Source organism: Dermacentor albipictus, chromosome 4 (assembly GCF_038994185.2).
Source record: "Dermacentor albipictus isolate Rhodes 1998 colony chromosome 4, USDA_Dalb.pri_finalv2, whole genome shotgun sequence".
Lineage (NCBI taxonomy): Eukaryota > Metazoa > Arthropoda > Arachnida > Ixodida > Ixodidae > Dermacentor > Dermacentor albipictus.
This window is the reverse complement of record NC_091824.1, coordinates 30276290-30296627: the sequence shown is the minus strand read 5'-3', so window position 1 is coordinate 30296627 and position 20338 is coordinate 30276290. Positions and strand designations below refer to the sequence as shown.

At 46.3% G+C, this 20338-nt stretch overlaps 1 protein-coding gene across 2 annotated transcripts in view; it reads left to right on the top strand.

Moving 5' to 3' along the window:
- LOC139046774 (zinc finger protein 595-like) overlaps nucleotides 1-20338 on the top strand; it is a 101190-nt gene that overhangs the window by 68984 nt on the left and 11868 nt on the right. For both annotated transcript variants that reach the window (XM_070536869.1, XM_070536870.1), the window contains one exon: nucleotides 8093-8509. In XM_070536869.1, coding sequence (XP_070392970.1) covers nucleotides 8093-8509 — 417 coding nt within the window. The remainder of the gene's footprint in view (nucleotides 1-8092; nucleotides 8510-20338) is intronic.

The window sequence follows — 20338 nt, the reverse complement described above, 5'->3', positions numbered from 1 at the left end:
GCTGAAGTACGTTTAAAATTAACACAGTCAGTCTCCCATATTATATCTGGAAAATTAAAGTCCCCCAAAATGAATAACGGAGAGTTGGGAAACCTAACAATCAGTTTGTTAAGGACATCATGGAAATCTGCAGAAAATGTAGAGGACGAAGTTGGTGGTCTATAACATGCACAGAATATAAAGGGACGGTCTGAAATGCTCACGCGCACACAGACCAATTCTAGGGGTGATGTAATGTCAATAACAGATGAATTTAGGTTGTCTTTGATGGCAATCAAAACGCCCCCTCCTGACCGGATATCGCGGTCACACCTATAGATGTTATAAGCACTTTCGCAGTCGAATATTTCACTGTTCTTTATTTTCGCGGAAAGCCAAGTTTCAGTAAGGACAATGACGTCAGCGGAGCAAGAATCGATAGTTGAAGATAAAGCTGTTCGCTTGTTGGAAACGCTACGCACATTAGTGAAAAGAACAGACACGCTATTTTGACAAGGTCGACTCGAAGATAGCTATGCAGACTGAGAGGAAGGATTTATAGGACCTGTGGCATCGTTAATTACTTCAGTGGCGAAATCGGAAGAATGGAGTTCGCAGATAGTATCGGTGACAGAAGAATACACATAGGTTTTCTTGTTCATGACTAATTTATTTGTCCGCAAAGAAAACGATTGCCCGCTAGCTTTTCCGAATTCAATTAGTTTCTTTCGAGATTGGCGTGTAGCCCTGCAGAAATCTTCTCCCACCGATATTTTTGTGGCCTTTAGTAGGCCTTTCAGTGACAGGATCTTTTCTCTTGTTTTGAATGATGAAAACTTGATAATTATGGGGCGAGTCTTGCCGACCACAAAAGAGCCAAGACGATGTGCCCTAGCAATCGCTTCATCAGATATTTCTAATTTTAGATGGTTTTTAATAAGATCGCGCACGAGGATTTCAGTTTGTGCCCATGTTTCCGAAGCGTTATCAACAACCCCATAGAACAAAAGGTTGTCCCTCCGGGATCGATCCTCTAAGTCGTCAAGCCTTGATTTTAATTTAGAGTTTTCGGTACTAATGGCAGTAGTAACTATTTTGGATATGTCCGTGGGAGGCGTGGAAGATTGAAGTGTTTCCACAACTGTTTCAAGGGTTAGCAATCTGGTTGACAGGTCCGACACTTTGTGAGTGAGGGCTTCTTGGGTTGCTTTAAGTTCCGAAAAGGAACGCATCACGTCTTCATGACGGGACTCAGCTAAAGCGGATAAAGCAGCAATGGCAGCAAGGACTGGGCTAGTTACATCATCAGGCCCAGGATTCATCTCTACATCCCCGCAGAGAACGAGCAGTTTAGAAACGTGCACACAATCACAAAAAGTGGTATATAACACACTCGGGCACGGCAGGAGCAGCAAAAAGACGTTATTTGAACGCTTGCAATGCAGTGACGGACTGCCACTAACCTGCGCATAGAAGAAGGAGACATTGAGCGGCGAGCGCATTTTGGCTGCTCCTCCGTGCCCATTGAAGGCGGCTAGGCCGTGCCAGTCCTTTAAGTAGTGGCACCGTTGTGACGTTGCGTGTGACGTGTTGAAGAGGGAGGCGTGGCAGGTCTCATGGCGATGACGACAGCAGAACCCACACTGCTCGGCTGATGTCGAAGATGGAAGCACTCGTGCTGACGATATCTGGTAATCAGCAGCTTGTGGTACCGAGCCTAGCAATCCGTCAAAGAAGAAAATCTGCACATAGAAGAAGGAGACATTGAGCGGCGAGCGCATTTTGGCTGCTCCTCCGTGCCCACTGAAGGCGGCTAGGCCGTGCCAGTCCTTTAAGTAGTGGCACCGTTGTGACGTTGCGTGTGACGTGTTGAAGAGGGAGGCGTGGCAGGTCTCATGGCGATGACGACAGCAGAACCCACACTGCTCGGCTGATGTCGAAGATGGAAGCACTCGTGCTGACGATATCTGGTAATCAGCAGCTTGTGGTACCGAGCCTAGCAATCCGCCAAAGAAGAAAATCTGCACATAGAAGAAGGAGACATTGAGCGGCGAGCACATTTTGGCTGCTCCTCCGTGCCCACTGAAGGCGGCTAGGCCGTGCCAGTCCTTTAAGTAGTGGCACCGTTGTGACGTTGCGTGTGACGTGTTGAAGAGGGAGGCGTGGCATGTCTCATGGCGATGACGACAGCAGAACCCACACTGCTCGGCTGATGTCGAAGATGGAAGCACTCGTGCTGACGATATCTGGTAATCAGCAGCTTGTGGTACCGAGCCTAGCAATCCGCCAAAGAAGAAAATCTGCACATAGAAGAAGGAGACATTGAGCGGCGAGCGCATTTTGGCTGCTCCTCCGTGCCCACTCCTCAGTGCCCACTCCTCAGTGCCCACTCCTCCGTGCCCACTCCTCCGTGCCTTACTTCCAATTTTCCAGGCAGCAAGGGTTAACCTTGTTTGAATAGCCGACCTAGGTTATTTCATATTTGGTTATGGTGATGACGTACAGCTGGCGTTTACAGAACCTGTACATACAGTACCTGTAGCGTCCCCTTGTAGGGCTCCATGGTGACTGGCTGGCGTTATGGCCGAAATTTAAATTTGTCTATGGCTAGCTCCTTGCCTTGCCTTCCCAAACGCCCTCAGAAAAGAGGGCGCACCGAAGATGTTTTCCACTTCTTTGGACGCCAAAGCCCGAACATCCCACGGTACCATGTGATTCATTCAGAAAAATCCGATAAACAAGTGCGAAACATTTCCCCTTTTCTAGTTTCCAAGTCCTTAACTGATGTCCTTGGTCCAGGCTACAAGGTATCAAGGCTGGCAAGTGGTGATCTCCTATTAGAGCTGCATGATCAGAAACAATACGAAAAGTTGCCCAGTCTAGTATCATTTGGGGATGTTCCGTTAACAGTAACTCCACACCGCACTCTGAACACCACCCACGGCGTTGTCTCAGATGATGATTTGCTCCAGCTGACAGAGGCTGAGCTCCTGGAGGGCTTCAGTGAGCAGAATGTTGTCAATGTGAGAAGAATTAAGATGAGAATGGAAAGGAAAAGAAATTCAAACGAAGCACTTAATATTCACATTTGGTTCAAGTATTCTGCCAGAGTCTATAGAGGCCGGGTACATCAAGCTCCCTGTCAGACCATATGTGCCGAATTCCCTAAGATGTTTCAAATGCCAGCGTTTCGGCTACAGTTCGCAGAGCTGCCAGGGCCGCCAAACATGTGCGAAATGCAGTGCCCTTGAACACGCAAGCTTGTAAGAACTCTCTCCACTGTGTAAACTGTGACGGGGATCACGCTGCATACTCGCGGTCGCACCCCTCCTGGAAGAAGGAAAAAGAAATTGTAACGATAAAAGTAAAAGTGAATATATTGTTCAAAGAGGCATGAAGGCGGGTAGCATGCCTGCCAAAGAAAAGCTTTGCCGAAGTGGCGCATGAGGGGGCAGCGTCACAACGGCCTCCGGCGGCTGTCCGACCCACAAGCATGAGTCGGCAGTTACGCCATCTGCCCCCACGATGGTCGTTGCTAGCGCTGCTCCACCAGCCGAGCAGAAGGGACGATCAACCCTGAAGGTTGGCGCAGCCGAGACTGCCCCAACCTCCCCGGCCTCTTCCAGCGCTGGCAACAGCCGGCGCAGCCAAATCCCTCAGGGAACCCCATCGACCTCCGGGCTGGTTGGCGCAGGGGTCTTGCCCTCCAAAACGGGACTCTCTCGGGAAACTTCTCGCTCGCAAGAGCACGTGTCCGGCGCCTCACAAGAGACAATGGACACTACACCTATCCTCAAAGCACACCAAGCGCCTAAGGAGCGGCGAGGCTCCCTTGAACGCTTCAAAAAGGGCAAAACCCCAGTTACAGGGCCTCGAAAGAGCTCTGTAATCTAATCTCTGAAATCTCTGTAATTAATACTTCTGTTTCTGTATAAACAGCACCTATTTACTTCCAATATGGATACACAACTAATTCAATGGAACGTCGGAGGTCCTCTTAGGAACCTTGATGACGTGCAAGAGCTTATCCAAAAACACAATCCAAAAGTGCTGTGTCGACAGGAAACACACCCACAACACGCAAACTTTCTCCGTCCGTATGTCAAGTTTCGCAAAGATCGCGATGATGCTGTCGCATCATCAGGCGGTGTTGCCGTTGCCATTTTTATTCATAAAGGTATTTCCTGTCAGTGTTTACAGCTACAAACGCCCCTTGAAGCAGTGGTGGTTCAAGCTGTTCCTCTAAATAAACTCGTCACCATTTGCTCGTTTTACGTACCCCCACACTACAAATTAAACAAACATGAATTTCAGTCATTTATAGACGAATTGCCAGAACCTTATGTTCTTGGCGATTTCAATGTGCACAGCTGCCTGTGGGGCGACTCTCGTATAGACGCGCGAGGCCGTCTTGTTAAACAGTTCCTTTTTTCTTCAGGTGTGTGCTTACTGAATAAGAAGGAACCCACATATTACTCTGTAGTAAACGGAACCTTTTCTTCAATAGATCTTAGTATAGTTTCCCCGTCTATACTGCCCGAACTCGAATGGGAAGTTACGAACAATCCTTATGGGAGCGACCACTTCCCCATACTGATAAGAACATTTAAAGAAAACGAATATCTTCCACAAGCTCCTGGGTGGAAGATAGACACAGCCGACTGGGAGAAATTTCGTACTCTCCCTAGCATCTCATGGGCTGACATGTCTTCTTTAGAAATTGATGCTGCTGTGGAGTATCTTACAGCATTCATAATAGATGCCGCATCAAAATGCATATCCGAAGTGAGTGGTTTGGCATGCAAACGACGTGTATCGTGGTGGAACAGCGAATGTAGGATCGCCCGTAAGAATCAGAACAAGGCGTGGGGGTTGCTACGCACATCTCCCATTGCTGAGAATCTTGTCAAGTTTAAAAAAATAAAGTCTCAAGGCAGGCGAACCCGCCGACTGGCCAGAAGAGAAAGTTGGCACAAGTATTTATCGAGTATTAACTCGTTTAGAGATGAGGCCAAAGCCTGGAACAGGGTTAATAGGATTAGAGGGCGGCAAACATATTCACTCCCTCTGGTAAACACACAGGGCGATACACTGCATGACCAGGCAGACTCACTTGGGGAGTATTTTTAGAGCGTGTCAAGTTAAACAAATTGTTCACTATCCTTTCTCAAATACAAACAAACAGAAGAACGTAAGCCATTAACAAGAAAAAGTCGAGAGAATGAGCCTTGAACCTTTTTGTATTGCCGAATTGAGAGCTGCCTTGAGCGCATGCAAGAGCTCCGCACCAGGATCTTATAGAATCATGTATGAAATGCTCAAAAACTTACACAATGATATGCAAGTTACACTACTCACACTTTTCAACACCATCTGGGATGCAGGGTACCTTCCATCCGCATGGAAGGAAGCCATTGTGGTCCCTGTTTTGAAACAAGGCAAAGACCCGTCCTCAGTGGCAAATTACTGCCCAATAGCCCTCACAAGTTGCATTTGTAAGGTGTTTGAAAAAATGATAAATCGGCAACTCATTCATTTCCTTGAACAGAGCAAAATGCTTGATCCTTATCAGTGCGGCTTCCGAGAAGGGCGCTCCACAACCGATCATCTCATACTTGTTGGAGGAAATATCCGGGACGCATTTATACATAAACAGTTCTTCCTATCGATATTTCTCGATATGGAAAAGGCGTATGACACAGCGTGGCGATACGCGATCCTGCAAGACTTATCGGAAATGGGCGTTCGTGGAGATATGTTGAATATACTATGAAGCTATTTTTGCAAACGTACCTTCCGCGTTAAAATCGGCAATGCATTGCGCGACCTTTCATACAAAAAACTGGTGTACCTTAAGGAGGTGTGCTTAGCTGTACGGTCTTTATCTTGAAAATGAACACGCTTCGTGCTTCATTACCACCAGCCATCTTTTAGTCTGTCTACGTGGGCGACATTCAAATAGCTTTCAAATCTTGTAACCTCGCAGTCTGTGAGAGACAGGTACAGCATGGCATGAACAAAGTGCCAATGTGGGCAGATAAAAATGGATTTAAGATCAATCCTAACAAAAGTTCTTGTGTTCTTTTTACAAGAAAGAGAGGCCTGATCCCAGATCCTTGCTTAGAACTATGTGGACAACAGATAGCTGTAAACAAAGAACACAAATTTCTAGGTGCTATACTTGACTATAAACTCACTTTCGTCCCCCACATTAAACATCTTAAAGAAAAATGTCTGAAAACAATGAACCTAATGAAACTTCTATCCCAGACTACGTGGGGTAGTGACAGGAAGTGCCTAATGAATCTCAGAATTCTCTATAAGAGCCTGATTCGTTCACGATTAGATTATGGTGCCGTGATCTATCTTTCTACCGCCCCGAGTGCGCTAAAGATGCTAGACCCTGTTCACCATCTAGGTATCCCCTTAGCCACGGGGGCTTTCAGGACAAGTCCCGTTTAAAGTTTATACGCAGAATCGAATGAGTGGTCACTTCATCTCCAGAGAACATACATCAGCCAAACATATTTTCTGAAAGTCCACTCTAATCCTCAACATCCGTGTTATAATACCGTTAGCGAGATGACGTATGCTACACTCTTTCATAATCGTCCCTCCGTAAGACAGCCTTTCTGGCTGTGTGTGAGGGAGCTTAGTCATGAAATGCATGTTCCACTCCTCGAGCTTCGCCTAATGCATCCAGCCAAGCTGCTACCTCCTTGGGAGTGACAGCTGATACAATGCGATATATCTTTCATGCAAGTTACAAAACACGCTCCAGAGATTGAAATCCAAATGCATTTCCGGGAACTCCAGCACAGACACTCCTGTACGGAGTTCTATACAGACGCATCGAAGTCACACGACGGGGTGTCCTATGCAGCCGTCGGTCCATCCTTCTCGGAAACCGATGTACTGCATCCGGAAACTAGTATCTTGACGGCTGAGCCCTACGCACTGCTGTCGGCCGTAAAGTATATAAATAAATCAAAACTCCAGAAATCAGTTATATATACGGACTCCCTTAGTGTTGTGAAGGTCTTGATGTCTTTCTGTTACCACAAAAATCCGGTAAATAATGAACTCTACTCCGTACTGTGTAAAGCATATATATCTAACCAACATGTGATTATATGCTGGGTGCCTGGACATAGGGGCATAGAGGGTAACGTTCTAGCGGACCAGATGGCCACATCAATTTCATTGCATGCAGTTAATCCTACTGCTTTGGTCCCTGTGACTGACCTGAAGCCTTTCTTAAGAAGGAAACTGCGAAACCACTGGCAACGTATGTGGGATGCAGAAGTAAACAACAAACTGCATGTGATAAAGCCACAGTTAGGTTCTTGGCCCTCCGTAACAAAATCACGGCGAACAGATGTCCTATTCTGTCGCCTCAGAATAGGACATACATTTGGCACGCATAACTTTTTACTCACTGAAAATGATCCTGCAACCTGCGGTAGATGCGGGGAGAGGCTGACCATCCTCCACGTCCTCCTGGAGTGTCGGGCAGCCAAATCTGAGAGAAGGAAACATTTTTCCCTAGCATACCGGCAGCACATCCCCCTACATCCCGTTATGCTACTCAGCCCAGAACCTTTATTTGACACCAACGCAGTCCTAAGTTTTCTGAAAGAGTTTGTTTTGCATGTTGTTAGCCCCACATGTTCGTAGTGGGTCCTCTCTTCAGAGGATGCCGCTGTCATAGCTCTTTCGTATAGCACATGCCTCTAGGCCCTTGTGTTTCAAGGGCTCTGGCGACGCAGCAGGGCTCCAAGTAGTTTTACCATCTCATATATTTTCTATTTTGCATCATACTTCTCCGATGAATTCTAATGTTCATAGTATTCGTCATTAGTCATCGCTATAATTTTATAGCACATAGATTTTACGCGCTTTACAGCAACTATTTTTAGGCCCCTTTACAGCCAAGTCACATCTTCTTCACAGAACTCATCATTCCACCGCGAAATCACTAACACTGTCTTGGCGCTCTTTGGCCATATCTGGCCCTTGCGCCACTAAACCACACACATTCATTCCTTCAAACCGCTGTGCATGAAAATTGCCGAGCGCGAAACAGACTTGAAACACGCATGCCTTCTCCCAGGACAATCTTCGGGAGCACCTGCGGGCACATGCCGGTGAGGTGACGCGGCGGAAGAAGTACATGTGCGACCACTGCGGCAAGACCTTCCACGGCATCTCGCTGCTCAAGATCCACATCCGCGTGCACACCGGCGAGCGGCCATTCCCCTGTGACTTCTGCAACAAGGGTTTCCCGTCGGTCACGGCGCTCAACAAGCACCGGCGCATCCACACGGGAGAGAAGCCATATGCCTGTGCCGAGTGCGGCATGCAGTTTTCACTCAAAGGGACGCTCAACCGCCACATGCGCGTCCACACGGGAATCCGGCCACATAAGTGTCCGTACTGCGGCAAGGAGTTCATCCAGGCTGGCGGACTCAAGGCGCACCTGTTCTATCACACGGGCATGAACGGCTTCAAGTGCACCGTCTGTGACAAGGTGAGGAGCTTTGCCAGTGTGCGTGTTGTTTCACCTTTTGCCGGTGAAGGCATTGGTCTGTGTCTCGTGTACCATAGTTGGTGACAGGTCGTAGGTGCTCCACTGTACCATGGTCCCCATATCCTATGGGAACGTGCACAGTGCGTTTGATGGATGTGTATACCCAGCCGTGGCGTAGCCAAAAATTTCGTTCGGGGGGGGGCTCACAGTGCAGCTCGGCCACCACATAAGAGGAAACATTAGGTCGGGTGCTCCTATCTAAATAGATGTAGAAGGAAAATTCGTTTTTCTCGGCAACCACTTCACCGAATTTGATGAGCTTCATTACATTTGAAAGCAAAACTTAAATTCTAGTGATTGTTTGTTTCGAATTTTCGATTTAGGTCATCAATATTTTATTAAGAAGTGGCAAACGTCAAAAATTTTCAGAAAACGAAACAACGAAGTTTACAACTCTGCAAATCAGCAATGAATATTGATATCACAATTCTGTAAATTGCACATAATAGTACATCTACAGTGGACAATATTGATGTTACACATGAGTCTCAAAAAATTAAGTAGTATTATGGAAATAAGGCTTTTGCAGAACCCTTGTACGTAACATAACCAATTCAAATCGACATATCGAATTTGTCCGCTATGAATGGTGTAATGGATGCCATTTACAGAACTGTGATATCTGTTCTTGATGAAGCGCTATTAATTTGTAAACTTCGTGCTTCTATTTTTTGTCGGAGTTTCAAATTTTTCTAGATATTCTAAACAGAGTTCGGGCCCTAAATCGAAATTCTGCTTACAACAGGGACTACAATTTAACTTACTCTCTCAAATGCAACAAATTTCATTAAAACGATTCAGGAGTTATCTCAGAGAAGCGTTTCTGCGTTTTACATGTATCTGAATAGGCCACATCGGAGTTGGGCCCGAGCTAAAACAATTTGCCTAGGGATCAAATACATGAATAATAACTGTATTGTCATTGCCAGAGATGCTGCAAACGAATTGTTGAATGCTACGCACTGTCAATACAAGCAAAATATGTATTTTTTCATAGAATATTATACTCGTATGTGCCAAAAATTGTGCCCAACATAGCTGTTGTCAATGCTTCCATGTTTTTGCCTATTTACTAAGTAAAGAAAATATGACACAAGCTTTAGAACTACATCAGTTCGAAACCAGCACAGCAGCGCATGCCGCTGATATGATAAATGTAAAGGCCATGAAATGAACAAGTTGAAGACAAATATGCTAATGAAACTTTGTCATTCAAGATCATTATTTACATTATTGTACATATGCAACGGCCAGTGAAAAATTTCAATGACGCTGTCATTTGTTCCAATGTATTACGCAGGAGCAGCTGTCACCGGTCGTGTATCGTGAGTAAGTGCACCGAAATTATAGTCACAACAGAAAGCACATATAAAAAGCAGGAGTTCTGCAGAATTTACGAGGGCCAGTCAAATGAAAGTGAACCAATGCGAATATACGGGGTACTTTATTTAAAAGTAGCCTGCATGAGCATTTAGACATTTGTCCCATTGACTAACGAGTCGTGTAATTCCCGTCTCATAAAGCTCCTTGGGTTGTTGCTCCAAGACGTCTGCAACTGACTTTCACGTCATCGTCCGAGACGAATCTGGTTCCCTTGAGCTGTTTTTTTGGTTGCCCTAAAATGTGGAAGTCGCAAGGCGACAGGTCTGAGCTGTATGGCGGATGGTGCAGCGTTTCCCGCTTGAACTTTGCCAGTTTTGTGTTAACCACATCAGCGACGTGTGCACGGGCATTGTCGTGAAACAAGATGACCCCATTCGTCAATTTTTCATGTAGTTTGTTCTTGATTGCAACATGCAGCCGATCCAGCGTTTCACAATATCGGAAAAAATTGATAGTCTCTCAAGATATAGCAAATTCTAGCAGTAATGGCCCCTGATGATCGAAAAATGAAAGTCAAGACCACCTTTCCGGCGGAAATGACGACCTTTGCTTTCTTTGGGGGTGGTGAATTCGAATGTTTTCTTTGTAAGCTTTGCCGTCGTGTTTCAGGCTCGTAGTAGTGGCATGATGGTTCGTCGTCGATCACAATTGCAGACATAAAATCGTCACCCTTATTGTGATACCGGATCAGGTGAGTAAAGGCAGCGCCGAACTTCTGTGTACTCTGGCGGTGGTTCAAAATCTTGGGCATCCATAGCGCACACAAGAGCTGATAACCAAGATCTTCATGAATTATGGCGTGAACAGTGACGGTGAACCGAACCCTGACTGATGGAATATACAAATGGAATAGAATATACAAATGCCAAGATACAGCTTGATAAAGGGCAAAAAAGTGCCACTCGAAACAAAGTTCACTGCACGTATGCAGAAAACCTTGCAACAAGATGTCTAAACGTACGTATAAGTCTCCAATAAATCTACGTATCTAAGAAAAAGTCACGGTGTATAATGGGTCAAACAAGGCAAATAAACATGTTGCGCAATCACAGATTCACAGAATCCTAGATCCTGCCCCCATTCCATCCACTCCCCCCGATGTATCGCGCGCGACGGAAGGCGGTGCGCTTGCTCCTGTTTTCTCCCTCGCGCACACAAGACTGAGCCACCATCGTCGTCTCACCCATTCCAGCCCCCCATCCCCCTCCCTACGCTTTCACTCGCACATACAGCATACGGCGCGCGGTCATGATGTTATCGCCCTTGGACTTTATATTGAACATGAGGGCGACGGCAACGGCAGGAATGCGCCTAGAGTGTCAATATAATTGCTATCACAATAATATAATAAGAGTACCCGGCAGCTGAAGCGTCTCGTGGCCCATTACTTTCTGCAAAAGAAGAAGCAACAAAATCGAATTTTCACCATGCGGCAATTCGCTGTGCCACAACGATATCTTTTTTTTTTTTTTTCTCTCCTTTTGTGGGGCGGGGGCACCGACATGCAAAAACGCAAACGAAAGTATCTCCACAATCGAATTCCTACATTGGGCACCTAATTTGGCTACCGAAAGAATATCGAAGCAATCGTGAGACGTTTGGTCCACCGAGAACCATACACATACTGCTCGGTATTCTACACCGGCTAGACAAGACTCTCTGGAGAGGTCGCGCTCAGGCGAACGCTGTGCAATCCATCGAGTCCCCACAGTGATGGCGGCGAGCGACCATTGTTTCTTTTTCTCGTCTTCTAGCTAGAAAGCGTCCAAAACTCTGCCAGGCGAAAATGCACTCGGCCAGAGAAAACCGAACGCGCACCGAAGTGCGCCGCGCGGTGGTCAGGGCAACACGAGAAAAATGCATGCGCTCTGGCTGGCTCTGGCAGCCCGCGGATAGGGGAGCGAGAACAAAAAAATTGAAGAGGCTCAATGTGTCCTCGCGATTAAAAGTCAAAGTAGAAAAAATAAATAGGAACGTAGTTACCTTGGCTGGCTTTAGTGTCTTCACTGGATGCTTTGGCGCAGGTGAAAAAAAAAATGTTAGTATTTTTTATGTGACATGACGGCACGAAAGAACCCCCACAACACTTCGTCTCATTGGGCCTCGCTGCGGGCTTTGTCAACTTGTCTGATAGTGCGTTGATTTGGCTTGTCTCGTTGTATGGCCCGATGTACGACGTTGGAAAAGTTAATGAACCTTTGGCGTCCAATATTTATGGGAACATTTAACTTGCAAAGTTCCGCAATTGAAAATCTAAAGCACATGTTTGGAAATGTCAATGCACCTTCCACATCAAATGTTTATGACAACTTTATACCCATAAAGTTTCGGAATTGACATCCACGCGCTCCGTAGATTCCATGATAGAATGTAGATACCGCGGCCTCCGCGAGATGCCCCGACGAGCCCCTTCGCCATCAAAACGTCCTTGAAACTTTTTGCTTGAATGGGGCTGCTTGCGTTGTGTGACTCCCAGTGCATGGGCGGTGCCGCGAAATCCAGCCCTAGTTCACAATTTTTGTGGTGAAATGGCTTTTCGACTGTGAAAAATACGTTCTAGACAAAATCCAGAATGATTTCCGGTGCCGGGGCTTGCTTTGGTCGGCGGTGCATGGACAGCACGAAAAATTTCTGGGGGGGGGGAGGGGGGGCTGAATAATCCCCCCCCCCCTGGCTATACCCCTGATACCCAGTTAAAGAGAGTTGTGAGTTCTGGAACAGACAGACTGCCTTGTCTTTGTCGCCCCGTGTAACTATTAGAGTTAAGGACAGTCCCTCTGGTGCTAGCCTGTTGCGCAAGAGTAGGGCCCTTCGGACTGCACAGACGGCAGACTGTATTGTACCAAGACTGAGAGCCGCTTCCCTCCGGTAAAAGCACGTTGTTGTATGCATTCTAGGACAGTCTGTTGCCTGGTGCACTACGGCAACCACTACATTTGTGAATATATAGATAAAACTGGTTTTCTATAGATAAAACTGCCCACTTGTGTTCAGTGGTTGCTGGCGCCTTCCTGTGCCGCAGTGCATAGACATGTGGTACCTTCGGCCGAGCCGCCCTGGCACTGTGCCGGTGCAGCAGAATTTACATCGAACACCGCCCAAGCTTCGCGTTTTACTACCTGCCAGGCCAACACGAGTTTACTACCAGCCACCAAACACGAGTTTGCGACTGTAGCACCCTCTGCGAAAGACGTGTAGAATTCGAAACTCGGCAGACGACAGCTTAGCTGAGGCCAGTTGTCACTTGCACTTGCCCTGATTCTCAGCAACGTGAACAAGGTCAAGTTGTTTATTGATGAGAAATGTTGAGAATGCGTAATGACGAATGATTCTTAAAGTACGGCAATATTTCAGGCTGCAAACTGCGTTGGCAGCATATTGCATGTACTCCGACTTAGCCAAACTGCCTTCAAGACTGAAAAGAAACGACGGAAATACAAAAGTTGCAGTATCAAATGCAGAACCTAGTAGTGCAGCTTCATGCCTCCTCAACTACCATATTTACTCGCATAATGATCGCACTCGCGCAATGATCGCACCCCAAACTTGTCACAGAGATATGTCGTATGCCAAGTCTAGCTAATGATGATCGCGCTTACCCTCTGTTGAATGCCATGCGAACGACTCTTGAAGACATACCAAGTGGTCTGCTCGCACTGAATATTCTTAAGCAGATGCTCCATTTCATTCCTTTCATCACTTTCCGCACTTCCATGAAATGAAAGCTACAACCAAACTTACCTTGGCTTTATTATTTGTAGGCTTCCTAATGGTTTTAGTCAACAACAAAAAAAGGCGCCTTTCGGTTCTTCTCATGTACACTCTCGAGTGACAACGATAGTGGCGACGTTTACACTGATACATTAGCAGTGTGCCCTATTCATACGTCGATGCTTTTAACACAGCTAAGATATTCGCCTGCCCTTACCGGAAACGTGCCATATTACAATAGTAGTGAAGACAAGTGGCCACAGTTTTTGCAGCATGCCTGCCATGTGTTTCTATGCCCACCTCTCTTTCTGTCTCCTAAAAGTAGACATGGCTATGTTATTGTTGCAAACTTGCCAATATTTACAATATTATTCATTACTCACACGGAAGAAACTGTTTCAATGCGTGTTGTGTACTCAGCAGAAGAAAAAAAATAGCATTCGTCGTGTTCGACTTGCTCCGCCGGCCGCCATTTTTGTTTTGGTGTCCCGTGTAGCCACTTGCTTGATGACCGGTTGTCATCCCGCAGCAAATGTGGGATGAAAAAATTCTGGTTTTCTGTTCGTGGGCAATTTAACCAGAGTAATGATCGTACTCCTAAAGTTGCGTCAATTTTTTTTTACAAGAACGTGCGATCATTATGCGAGTAAATACGGTACTTAGAATGCCGAAACCTCGGCGACCTTTGACATTTGCTCTCGTCGGTGCTCTAGGGTAGCGGCGATAATCAATTTCGTCCTCTTCGTTGACCGATGAGAGAGAGTGAAACATCTTAATAAATGGAAGCTGAAGAGTCTGTCGAATTCAATAAGACGCTCATATACGGATGCGGGAACCTTATAAATCATGAAGGCAAAATTTGGGGGGGGGGATTTTCCACTTAGGAGCGACGCAATCGTCGGTTAAAATTGCGCTGTAGCTCCGCCCCCCAACAAGCGTTGCGCGCTGCTGCTGACACTGACGATGCGAGCGGAGACTGGAAACCGCGGCTTAGTGACGTCAACACTGGTGTTCCGCTCCTTCGCAGTCTCCGCGACCATGCCTGACCGGGCTTATTTCTGCGTGCGTGCCGTCCTTATCTGCTTCGCTCGACCCTACATTCCTTTATTTGTGTGTATATAGGAGTGGTAGTTGACGTGCGCAGCATCAATTGAACTTTTAGGCCGATCATGCCGGTGTTCTGTGCAGCCTACGCTTGCACGAACACCAGCGGCCGCGACAATGTTCCGATGTTCCATTAGTTCCTGCAAGACGAGAAGCTTTCAGCTAAGTGGGAGGCTGCTGTGAAGCGAAACAACTTCAAGCGCTCAAGAACAACAGTGTTGTGCTCTAACCACTTCCGTGTTGATTACTACCGGAGTTTATCAATAATGCGTGCTTTGGGTTCTCCTAAAAAAAAAATATAGTTAGCACGCTGAACGGAAAGTCCATGTTTATCGCCCACCCTTCACGCAGGTTTCATCACCAAGCGCCGCTAATTTCTATTGGCACATGTGTTGTGAAACAGCCTGCATGCAGCTACAATAACGCAGTGCAAGCGTAAAGTTTGCATGTGTTGGAAAGCCTGCTCACGCCAAGATGCTGCGCTCCCCCTTCTCTCGCACACATAAGAAACCGACCATCTCACGTAGCCGACGGAATTCGCCGGTTACGGCGTATTCGTCAAATTGTCGACAGCTTTGGGGCAGCGCACAAATGCTGAAGATCGCATCGCCGCTTACGTTCTACGAGGAGGCATGCAGGAACATAACACTACAGTTGTTTGCCCGGAAACATACTCACTGGAACGGTGAATGCAGCTTAGCAAAAAACATACTCGCCAAAGGACATTTCCAACACAAGGAGATGCTAACACTTCGCCTTCGTTCGCGTGGAAAGCAGTGCTTGCACCAGCATTTTTTGCTTCTTGGAGAGGCCGGCTCTTCGCAATCGGCTCGTACATGTAGTATGTACAAGTACGTACGTACGTGTAGTATGTACAAGTATAAACCCCTTACAAGTGATCTTGCACGCAACAGCGACAGCACTACAAGCGAGGTGATGGCTGTCGCGTCCACTCGTCGTCTGCTAGCCGAACTGCACGCGAGCGACGGCTTTGAGCAACGACTTCCCGGTATGAGGGCAGCAATATACGTGCCGAAGTTAGCGTGATGCATGCTTTATCAATTTAAGTTGATGTATTTTACTGAAGAAGGAGCACAAAATATTTCTGAAGGTCTTGCACTAGGTTCTTATTCTTGCACGTGTAAAATTCAATAGTTTGCCCGTTCCGTGCGACAAACAGTAGTATTTGAGTTATGTGCATCCAGTTTCGGCTTCGCACAATTGGCTAGTCGCTCATAGCCTTTCTGGGTGACGAGCGACGAGTTCTAGATTTCTAGAAACGAGCGATCGAGCGACAACACTGAGCGATTTGTTCAAGCGACGGCCCGTTTTATCGCTCGAAGCCGTCGCCCGTCACCGTCGCGCGCAAGATCGCCCTCATAGAGTTTGGACTTAACGCCGAACTCCTCAGAGAAATGCAAGCTCTCTAAAATTTCCATGACCGTCCCAGCAAAAGACCACCAAACTACTTTGCATTGTGCTTCGTGTGTAGTGGCAGCAGTCGGTCCGGACGAACACCATTGTTGACGTCACGAGGCGCCCAACCAATAACAGGCGGAAACGGGGCGCGCGAGCTGGGCGTGTCTGCTGCTGCACTTTTCGTCAAAATAAAATATGTTTCCGCTTTCTTTCGCTCAATTTCGATGCGATATTCGAATTCAGAGGGTTGAAAACCAGGGCGTACTGCTCTTCACTAATTTTTTCTGGAAAAGCTTTCAGCTTCCCTTTAATAATATTTGAATGGCGAGAGCAGTGTGGGAGGAACCCTCAGTCCAGGGTCCCTAAGATGATTCCGACGATGTTTCGAGCCCGTTGTTTCACAGCTCGGAGGACCTCAGGAGGTCCGTCGCAGAGGGCATCTTGACCGATGAGCTACTGGATTCTAGCAGCAAAAGCGCTTTTGTGCAGGACACACAGAGACATGGCTTCCATCTTAGCCGTCTGCTACGAAATGGAGCCTGTACTGAACGACCCCCTCTTCGTCATCTGCAGGCGTGCTCTGCACGACAGGATCATATCGCGCTTAATCACCGATCTCTGCGGTGTTGTGCGAATGCGTGTCGTGCTCGCCCCAGCCGAATGTGCTCCACCGCAGGCTTGGCACCCAGACGAACATGCGGCCCCACACGAGTGCACTGATAACATCACGAGTGTCGTCAACCAAAGGTACCAATAGCTTCAGCTAATACATGCAGCTAGTGAGTTGCTTATTACAGCGTTCTCTCTAAAAGTGTAGCACAATGCACGTGCACCAGAGGATCCTGTCTCTGTCTGCTTCCCAGTCGTACATATTGCTATGGAACAGTACTTGCAATGACGAAGAGGCGAGCAGTGAGAAGACGACAACGACGATTAGAGGATAGCGCGGGCTGTTGCCTCTTGGCCAAGTGCGGCGCATTCCCTTGTAAATATACTTGTATATAGCTTTTCGTCTGCATCTTCCTACGTAACAATATTCACGTTCCCACTTTCAGCTTTGCCATGTGCATCGTTGCCATGGGACTTCTCGCAACCTCCTGAGGGGAGGAGCTTTCTGTTACTGAGCTGCAAGTCATAGTCATGTCTATTAAGGCAATTCAGCCTTTCCTGTTGTTTGATGCCGGTCGTGGCGGGTGCATTTCAATAGAGGCGAAATGCAATAATGCTCAAGTACTTAAATGTAGGTGCACGTTGAAGAATTCCAGGTGGTCAAAATAATTTCATTGTCCCCCTATATGGCATGCCTCATAATCATACTTGAAGGAAAGAGCGCTACTTGTCCGTCGTACATGTTCCTCTTTTAGTCTGCGTCTTCGTAGCACTCTTTTCTTCAAGTATGCAAAACCAACTCGCCCATGCCAAGCTTCTGCTGCTTCATAATCATATTATGCTTTTAGCATGTGTAACTGCAGAATGTAACTTTTTTTTCAGCCTTTTTTGTTGGTCTCATAACATAACATAATAACATAACAACACCCCGCATATTGTGGGGTGTTGTTGAGGGGGTACTTTGTGCAAGAGGTCGTCCAAATTCATCTTCTATTCTCCCATTAATACGGCCAATTCATGCTGTGCACTATCTTTGTTTCTTTCCCCACATTTGGTGATTTTGGCTGTGTGTGCAAGGACACTATTTTTTAAAGGATGGAGTGAGGGCAGCTAATAATTCTGCTTTCTTGAAAAGGAGCCTTGACTCCCAAAACTTGGCATGGCTATAAACACCTTAGAAATAAGTTGAATTGAGTTAAATGGTACGTGCGTCTTCTTGGTGTTGCTGTTCGCACTGTTTTAAAGGTGTAAACACCTACCTTGTGAGCTGGTAGGTTTATTCCTATGCCTCTCCCATTACCTACACTCCACCATGGTAGACTGCAAACACCCCACAACCTAAATCACAGAAATTTGCCTCTGAGATTGTTGCACCTACTGCCATTGCAAAAGCACCCTGCAATGACGATGTCTGGCCTCGTAAAAGACCTTGAAATTATGCTGTATTTGTCATGTGTGCTTCATTAGTGCAACGAAGACTGCAGACACACGATGAATGTCGGCTAACTAGCCTGCTTATCTATCTTGCTGCTTAATGCTACATTCCTCTACCTTTGGGTAAAGAAATAAAAAAATTTAGTTTGAAGCTGAAGCAAAATATATTGCCTTGTCGGTAGCAAACTTAACTTCCAGAGACCATGCGGGAAGTACTGCCAACTGTGAGAGCCATCTGCACAACTCCCCTGAGTTAAAGGCAGAATGAATGTGCTGCTTTGGCAGGATTATCATTACAGCATAGACCACTCATAGTGCAAGTCACCAGAGCCTTGAATATCTACACTCTAAGCGGTATCACACTGCAACCACAAGAACATTTTTCAAAAGCTGCACACGTGCGAGACATTGTAGAACAAGCAACTGCACGTATCTGAGAACTCATAATCAAAGCTTGCAACTGGGATATTTGCATCTGTTTAAATTTGCAAAGGCTTAAAGGTTTTTGTCCAAGTATCTGTGGTCTTTGCATGAAGCAGACAAAGTAACACTGGAAGGGGAAAAAAAACAGAAATAGCAGACTAAATTTTCAGGCCTGGTCGACTGCCACATTTACTCGATTCTAATGTGCCCCCCTCGATTGTAACGTGTACCCATTTTCCATGACCAAAAACAAAAAAGTCCTTTACAGTACTGCGCACATCATGCTGTTATACAGAAATATAACTTTCTCTTGTTTCAAAAAACAAACATTACTCCCAGTGCACTGAAGTTGCGATTAATAAAAAAAGTCGCAGTTTCACCCAAAAGGTGCAGCATCGATTGTGATATCAAATTAGTAGACAGCTTTACGAAATAAGGATAGTAGTTTTATTGGCCGTATAAACTTGTAAACATTTGCTTACTTACTAAACTAACTAGCATGGTGTCACGCACATAAGCAAGCATGAACATGTCTCACTCGATGACTGCAAAAAACTCACTATCAGAGCGTTGTAGTAAGGCAGTGCGGTAGCGGGAGCGAATGAATTGAACTGGTGCTGCCTCTTGCTTCAACACGAAGTGACAAGAACACAGCGCACACGAAGCTATCGGCCCTCAGTGTGCCTCGATGCGTAGGCTGTCCCCATCGTAGATTGCTTTGAAAATAGGGTCCACGTGGCTGTGCCATACGCAGCAGCTGCCGGAGTAAGCCTCTCCTTCTGTTTGCACCAGTCTCGCATACAAGTTTCGGGAACTCAACTCCCATGTTGCTGCCCGATTTCTGTTCGTCTCCACGCACATGATGAGCACTTCCTTTTTTAATGTGGCATCATGATCAACTCGGCATGTCTTTGCAATCGGCACTTCCACACTGATGGAGCAAACGCAGAAGACGGGAAGACGTATGTTAGACTAGTCTAAGCACACGTATGGCAGCAGAAGGAGAAAGCTATGGCAGCTAGGCTCAAAGCGCATACGAGGCAGCCGTTTTGAAATGCTCATGACAATATGGTAACGTAGATTTTGGGTCGTACTCGATCCTAACGGCATGCAATTATTGGACCCGTTTTATGGGGGAAAAAGTGCATGTTAGATTCAAGTAAATGCAGTATTTGAAATTCCCCCAGTGTTGCCATCAACTCCACAGAAATAATGTAGGACAGCAACCAAAACTTTAGACGCTGTACAATGTCTTGTTCGACTTCTCAGACTGAACCACGAGCGCTTGATGTAAAAAATATGGCAACCACAGACTTGCTGGAGGTTGCTCCACCCAAGCACCGTCTGTCAGCTTAGCTCAAGAAACATAAGATACTGTACTAATTCAGTAAATCATCATTCACAAACAACGCACAAGACGGTATAATGCGTAATAATGGCATAAATATGCCATTTAATTTCCACTCAGATATAGTGGGCTCTTTTGAGAGTATGTTTAGAACATTAAGTTCTGTACGTGTTAATTTTAGATATAGCAGTTTTCAAGTGGTAGTTTCAAGTACAGTCAAACCCGGCTATATCGAACTCGCTAAAAGTGCCTATCAGTTCGATATAGACCATAATTCGATATAAGCCTGTTAAAGAATCGCATGTCGTAAAAGCAGATACCATTTATAAAATCACTTT